General features: G+C 40.5%; 1 protein-coding gene across 2 annotated transcripts in view; it reads right to left on the bottom strand.

Annotated features, from left to right (window-relative positions):
- Nucleotides 1-930: 930 nt before the first annotated feature.
- Nucleotides 931-8161, bottom strand: part of osr1 (odd-skipped related transcription factor 1) — a 13410-nt gene continuing 6179 nt past the window's right edge. Inside the window, exons 2-3 of one of the 2 annotated variants that reach the window (XM_035674770.1) lie at nucleotides 4367-5077; nucleotides 931-1643 (exon numbers count right to left, since the gene is read on the bottom strand). In XM_035674770.1, the coding sequence (XP_035530663.1) occupies nucleotides 1511-1643; nucleotides 4367-5046 (813 nt within the window). In that variant the 5' untranslated portion in view covers nucleotides 5047-5077 and the 3' untranslated portion in view covers nucleotides 931-1510. The remainder of the gene's footprint in view (nucleotides 1644-4366; nucleotides 5078-8161) is intronic. The other variant, XM_035674771.1, reaches the window with a different exon arrangement.

Genomic DNA, 8161 nt, shown 5'->3' with positions numbered 1-8161 from the left:
CGACTGGGATGGCATCAAGTATGTGTCTCAGCTTTCCAGTCATTCCCAATGTATGCAAATCCAACACTGTTTAGGATCCCAGTCTGCAGAAACATTCAAATAAAATGTATACATGCACAAGACTGCACACACACATGCAACTACTGCATTTCTATACATGATGTATTATTAACTGTAATCAGAGCTTGTGATATAGGCATGAAGAGGAATGCTTTTCATATGACAGGACTGGAATGGCATACTGTAATTGGTGCTAATTAGCAAATATTTGGTAAACATTATACCTAGTAAACATCTACACACTAGAATGCTGATGTATGCTTTTGGCTCAAATACAGATTCAGGGAGCGGCTAGCATACAGTAGCTGTAGACTCCTGGTCTCGTAGGTTGTTTTGGACAACAGTGTATAAATGTAATGTCATTAAAAGTATAATGTTTGCTCAACCTGCAATAACCACCTCTTTTTCTGAGTTTTAGTTCATATGCGACTGCTACTGTGTGGTTGTTATTGTTCTTCTCTTGAAACTTTGAGTTTGTGTTGATTGTGGCAGCCCCTGTGGACAAAAGTGGTAGCGTTTCTACCACCTCGTTTTACTGATTTCAAGGGGAATCTGACCGAATCCAACCCGGTGGCAGGCGTTAATAATAACTATGCAGAAATAGCCAATCTGCTCGCTGATGGTCTCGTCTGTTTATGTAGGTCATATAGAGGCTTCAGTATTAAATTGGGACTGTTTTATAACCAGTTAAAAACTCCTACGTTTAAAAAGTGGAGAAAAATTGACATAAAGAAGTAAGCAGACAGTAAGTGGCTGATCACTCCTCACTATCTTTGTCCCACCAAATCTCACCATTATCATGATCACTATGAAAACAGTTTGAAGTGCACTGAAATAGACAAAATCAGACACACGGCCAACCAGTTACAGTAAAATATTTTATTTAGAAATGATTATTCATTTTGAAAATAAGTTTAAGAAATCCAGTGATATATGTAAATAATCAATAATCAGGTTAAAGTGCAAAAATACATTTCTGATATAATGTATCTGTACAAAAATAACATTGGAATGTGATATTGAAAAGGAGGAAAATGTGTCTATGCTAACATGGCTTTGATCATTCTCAGTTTTTGTAAAAAATTGCATAAGAGTCATGTCCCTTTTTAAAGTCTTTGGATTATAAGCTTTTGAGCAAAGTATTTGCGCTGAGCAGCCACAAGGGTTTTTTTCTTAAAGTCCATTTCACATTCCACACATCCACTGGGTTCTCTGCCAAGTCAGGCTTTGACAACTACGCATACACCTCCTCCACTAAGGCTTATTTCGGCATTATTTCTTTAAGCACGGCTGGTGAAATATTTCATCCTTGAAAAGTATTCCCACAGAAGCAGAGGGCTCAGCCTCCAGCAGCTGAGATGAAAAAAAAGTCTTTGGTTGTTCTTTGGCTGTTGTTGTCTTTGGTCATGTTTTTCCAGTGTCCCTGTCCCTTCCCTGCTGGCGTAGTGAATCACTTGATCTTGGCTGGCTTCAGTTCCTTGACCTGCATGTGTAATGTCTTGTGGACAGCCAGAGTCCTGGACTGACAGAAGCCCTTCCCACACTCCTGACATTTGAAGGGCTTTTCTTTGGAATGGATGTACCTGCAAGGGACAATAACAGAGCAGTCAGTTAGTATTTAGTAAGAATTGTGTCAGATTTCAGAGCATCATCATTAGTACTGAGTGGGCCTGACATACAGGCTTCATGAGCCTTCCAACACATCCTCCAAAAACAAACTGCATGAGCATTTTCTGATTTGAAGCTAATGTTTAGGTAGGAACAAACACTACCAGACAAATCCCAGAATTCACATGGTGGCAAACTCTGTAGAGGCCTTATTGTCCCCTGTGCTGTGAGAGACTCAGCACATTTGAGACCTCATCTAGAACTAAACCGCTTTAAAAAACATTCTTGATCATTTTGTTGTACCCCCTGTCTGGCTCTTCTGTGCTATAGCAGCTTAGTTTTGTCTCTGTACTGCACCCTGCTGTTGTTAACCAAGAAATTATTTACTATACTAATTACTAATTCCAACTATTCCAATAAAGGTCCTGTATGTAGGATTTATTGATTGATTTTTATTGATTTCCTGGATACTTGCTCATAGAAGAGGTTTATTCTAAGGCAACAAAAACATTCTTAATAAATGCCAATAGATCCTCCTAAATGTTACACACTGGAGCTTTAAATGTCTCAACTTAGCAACTTGGAAAACCAAAATCTCATCTTTCCCGGCCATGTGTTTTGTCATATCAATTATTTGTGCTCACTAAGTAATTCTACTATTTCCAACACTGCCTGAAGGCAGTATAAAAGCTGCAACAGCAGATATTTGGTACCATTATGTTAATTACACACTAATTTCAGCACCGAAAATATACTTATTTGAATAAGGTTTTGATTTTTGGGTCTGCTGACTAAACTAAACTGCAAGTGTGCAATTTTTTAGGTTGACTTAGTCACCACGCAATTAGTCAATCTAAGCAGCTACCACACCACACACAGAATATCTTGACATTTGGACAAAATCAACATCTTGTGTTACCAGTGACAACATTTCATGGAAAAACCCCACCAAAGAAACAAATTCTTGCGTTTAAAATACGTAACTCTTCACCAACCCTGTTACACAGTAAAAAGAGTATATTCACTACTTAACAGTTCATAGCTTTTCTGGATAGTGAAATCCACCAACATAAACACGCTGTCTGTCATTTAGATTTAGTAGATGTAATCATTTTGACCTATGGTATGGACTCTTTAAACCTGCTCTACCTGATGGGATATTGTTTCACCCTGATGATCCAAGTTGATTAACCTGGTGCTGCAAGTCAGGTTACTAATGATACCAGAGTTATTATAGTTTTGTATTTTCTTTAGTTTTTGTTTTTATTTCATTTTTAATTTTTGTTTTGTTCAGCTTCAGTTAGTTTACAGAGTGGGTTTGCTCCTTTCAGTTTAGTTTTTCTTGTTAAAAAATTGTTTAGTTTTAGTTTAGTTTTTATTAGTTTCATAGTGACTCCCCTCTGTCGACAAATTTGACCAAATTGTATTTTAGTTAGTTGAGTAAGTACACAATATCATTTCATGTAGTTTTAGTTTTGTATGAAATGTTCTTTCACACATGGTTTTGTTTTTTAGTTTAGCTTTAGTGAACTGTAATAACCTTGACTGATACAATAATTGATGACAAAGATGAGGGCTAAATATATTCAGTGCATAAAGTCTTTGACAAGCTTGGTGTGCTGGTAATGAAATGCAGATGGAAATTAAATGGTAGAATCATTATATTATTTGCACAATTAGCTTTTAACAATTAAACCATTGACCTTTGAGCCTTACAGCATGTCTACACAGAAGGCATTCAGCAGCAGTTTTCAGTCTGGAAACCTCGCGCACGTTTGATGTAACAGTTACACAGGCTGTGGAAGGGCTTGCATTACATCTTTTTTCTTCCGTTTTATGTGAGTAACTACAGTGATTGTGTATTGCAGCATTGTCTCCTAGAAATTACGTTTTATACTAATTTACAATAGCAAATACGCTTTGAGGGAACCGTAATGCCAAATGAATTTCTGTTAACCTAATGGGGAAGGGTTAGGCTTTGTTAATGTAACTGGCAAGTTGCAAACATGTTGTGAAAATAAGTCCTTAAAATGTTCACTGGCAATGTATTTCATTTGGTTTCTGCAAAATAGGTAATCTTGCAATACTATGCACTCATAGTGACTAGTATCTGTTCAACCAACTAAATTATCTGTATTTGTATCTGTACTCGGGATGGAAGTAGCTTAACCCAGATGTGGGTGTTGCTTACATCGGTAGTGGGTGGAGCTTATTAGCTGCTATTTATAGAACAGCCTTAGAATTGAGCTTCAGAGCAATGTTTTTGAACACATGAGTAAGAGAAGAAAATGTTTTCTTATAAAAGTTGCTATATTTACAAGTACGGATATTGACACATTTTACTGGTTTTATACTTGTACTTTCTCAATGTGGCAATGTAGCCTATGACAATCGTGGATGGAAATTTGCTTATTTTGTTGAAATTCAGTTGAAATGTGCACTAAATTGACACTTGACTAAAGACAGGTGTGAGACGCATGCTTTCAGGCAGTCTCTTTTTGATGGCATCTATGATGTTGATTCATATAAAAGGTTACAGAAGTAGTTGTATGAAGACTGAAAAAATAGGTTGAGTGCGAAGTTCAGACCACGCCTATTACCACACCCATGGACCACATAAAGTGGGCATTCTTGTCAGGCTGACAGATTCAGAAGGTTACCATTTATTCATGCAGCAAATACAATGTTCTGTTCTCACCTGTGGTCCCGGAGGTGGTCCTGTCTTCTGAAGGCCTTGTGGCAGATATCACAGGTATATGGCCTCTCATCCGTGTGCGTCCTCTCGTGGATCAAAAGGTTGTAGGATTTGGTAAAATGGCGGCCGCAGAACTTGCATACAAACTCTTTCTTGGTCTTGGAGGGCAGTCGGCCTCGGCTGGACTTGCGCTCCGGCGAGGGGAGTTTGGTCACGTCCAGGAGGCATCCCAGGCCAGCTGAGGTTGGGTGGTGAGACGAAGCCTGTGCTGCAGCGGCGGCGGCGGCGGCGGCAGCAGCACCTGTCATGCTCAGGTCCTCTGCCTTCAGATGATCTTCCTGGGTGGCTGCTGCCGCCAGATTGGCAAAGTCAAAGCGGGGCTTGTTCTTGGAGCTCTGCAGAACCCCTGCTGAGTCCTGCTTGGGCTGCAGGAGGTGAGGGAATATGGGGATGGATGAGAACTGGGCAGGCAGCTTGGAGATGGTGCAGCGGGGCAGGCCCAGAGGCGGGTAGCCAAGGGTCCACTGGTGGAGGTGGATAGCGTGTAGAGCGCTGAAGCTGTAGATGCTGTGGAAGTGATCTGCTGGCAGCTGGAGGCCTGTGGAGCTCTGGAGGAGGGAGTAGTTGGCCAGCTGGAGGGATGGGTGGAGAGGAACCGGTGCTGGCAGAGTCTTGCTGCCCATAGCTGCGACACAGAATCCAACAGGCCTTCTGCTAGAGACAAAAAAACATTAAGCAGATGAAAATATGCAACTTCTGGGCCAAGTCACATTGATTTATTTATTTTACTTTCATAAGTAAATTCATTGAAGACAGTGACAAAGATGACAGGAAGTATGAGCATGAGTTCCACACGTGCACACAAATACACATACAGTGAAACTGCAATTGCATTTAGACAAGAAACCAGATTAGGGTGACAAATCAGGTTAGGCAGGAATTTGGATAACACTTGATGAATGTGAAACCCCAGTTTACAGGAAGTTATAAACATATTTTTCCCCTCACTGTTTACAACTACATACATTTCATAAACGTCCTACTTTTCGGCCATGGTGCTTCATCTTTATAAGAGGAAGATCAATAGTTTTATTCAGTTTAAAGGAATTGTTAGAAAAACGCTTATTCATTTAAGTGCAATGAAAAGATGGATATCAGTCTCACATGCCTGTGTTAAGTATGGCACTAGAGTGAAGGTGGTTACTAGCTAGGCATAGAGAAAGATAGAAAGAAGAAGAAGAAGAAGAAGATATACTTTATTGATCCCCTAGGGGAAAATTGTTTTTTTTATACACACAGAGGCTGAAATGCACACTGCACATGTGGACATTGTGCAAAGGGGGAGAAAGGTGAGTTGATGGGGGTCCATGCCGCGTTACCGCCCCATGAGCAGGTTTCGGGTTTAGGTTGCCTTGCTTAAGGGCACCTTGGCAGTGCACAAGAGGAGCTACCAGTCCACACTCCATATTTTGTGGTCTGTGGGACTTGAACTCGCAGCCCTCCGGTTGCCAAGCCAAGTCCCTACAAACTGAGCTACTGCCGCTGCCAAAAACAAAACAAAACAAAACAAAACAAAACAAAACAAAAACAGCACTGATAATGTCCTTGTTATAATGAATTATACGTATTAAGGTTAAAGGTAATGTAGTGGTTAGGTTTGTGCTGAATTCAGGTACTGGCACCTTGTTTGGTCCAATTCAGGCACTGTACTGGACTCAATAAAATAGTTATGGTATGTAAATTACCATTTTCATTTTGGTATTCATATTTTCATCTCACCTTTGGAAAACAAAGATGAAGAAAGCTGTGATTAGTTAACAAGGAAGCACATCACATTAGCAGTGTAAAAGGGGAAACCACATTCCTTGTACAATAGATTAAAACTCAATCACTGATGGCATCAGTGCTGTGAGTCATATAGTTTGGATTCTTAAATGAGTAACATCCATTCACCAGAAAAGTCAGCAGAGGGGGAGGCTGTGGCTCAGAGGCAGAGCGGGTCGTCCCCGAATCGGAAAGTTGTTGGTTCGATCCCTGGCTCCTCCTGCCACGTATTGAGTATCAAGTATCGAATATTGAGCAAGATACTGAACCCCAAATTGCTCCCGATGCATAGCATCAGTGTGTATGAATGAGTTAGTTTCTGTTCGATGGACTTTGCCATCACTGAGTGAATGTGTGTGAAAGGGTGAAAGTGCTTTGAGTGGTCGGAAGACTAGAAAGGCGACTACAAGTACAGGTCCATTTACCATTATCTCTGAATGGGCAAGGCATGAACCGGAAGTGGGCCGGGCTAACCTTAAGTCGGTCATTTAAGCCTGACATTTTAATAGGGGTTGATCAGTTATTAAACTATATAAATTATTTACGGAACTGCCCAAAAACTGAGCTTTAGACAAGAGTTTTTGATCACAAAAGTAAGAGAATTATTTACAGAGCAAGATTTTTTTTATATATAACACATTTTACTCTGACGATAAAAGTACACTATCCGTACCAGATACTCGCTTCAGCCGAGTACTTGCTCAGCCATTGTAGGTAGGTAATGGTTGTGTAAGGAAACAGGATTTGTACCACTACTGGCAGGCTGAGAGGTTGCAGGTATTTTAAGTTGTGGTGATTTGTGGTATATCTGTTTAGAATGTTTTAATATTGTGGCTCTGGCCGCAACTTGGTTGAATTTACACATTTACAAGGTACAAATCTTTGTGTATTACTGCTATGCCCACTCCCCACCCCCACCTACCCAGAACCTTACTGCTTCCCCACACCCCATACGAGAACACACACACACACACTCCTATCAGGAGCCAATACACATCCAGTCTGGCTTGCTGATAAAGCTGTTGCAGGGAACCTCATTATCAGTTATTAAGGCCGTGCATGTGAAAGGCCCTGGCTGTTGGAGCCACACTACGGAAAGCCATCTGCAGCACACCTCACTATTACAGGAAGTTCTTGTCCCAGTCCAGTGCCAAAGCTTTCTACGACATTTGCACATGGCAACTAGCTTTTGGTTATTAGGGAAAGATCTCGTAATGATTAAAAAGCTGGGATATTCTAATTACTACTACATGCCCATCCACCAACCCAACCTCCACCCATTTATTTAGAAAAACTGTAAAATACCCCAAAATTGTATATTCTAATTAGACTTTAACCCAAACATTCTGCAGTTTTGCTTATTTATGTATTTATTTAATATAAAAACTCCTCTGCCACTGAAATAAGTTCTTCAATGGTCCTTTAAAGTTGGTTTTATTAGTCATTTTGGAATAGGAGCTATGATTACAGTAGACACAGGGATTAGGGATCAAACCATCGCCCCACCAGTAAGACACAAAGACAGATATGCGCATATGTGTGTAGTAAATGTGTCAGCGAAAGTGAACACAAAACAATTGGCAGCATTTATACACACACAGACACATCAGACAAGATGTGTGTGTGTGTGTGTGTGTGTGGGTGTTTCCTGTTCCAAGAAACATGCCCGGGGCTGTTGAGGGCAGAGAAAGAGAATGACAGCATTCAGCCAGAGAAATACCTGTGAGCTGTTAAATCAGGTTTGATAAGCAGGAATAACAATAGACAATAATGTATCTTTGTCTGAGGCAGACGCTGATGGACAGGAGCCACAGCCAAGTTAACACAGCTCTGCAGGCCACTCCCCATGCCTCATCATCTTATACATCACCACTGCACACTCACCTTGACTCAGGTGCATTTCAGAGGGAAATATACTCTATATTCTTCTGGTTCCTACAGTGTGCTGTTTGAATGATGTATGTGCAGTTTGAC

The sequence above is a fragment of the Morone saxatilis genome, unplaced genomic scaffold, assembly GCF_004916995.1.
Source record: "Morone saxatilis isolate NCDOM2014 unplaced genomic scaffold, NCSU_SB_2.0 Contig3, whole genome shotgun sequence".
NCBI classification, from domain to species: Eukaryota; Metazoa; Chordata; class Actinopteri; family Moronidae; genus Morone; species Morone saxatilis.
Note: the sequence above shows the minus strand (reverse complement) of the source record. Positions and strands in the feature narration are given on the sequence as shown.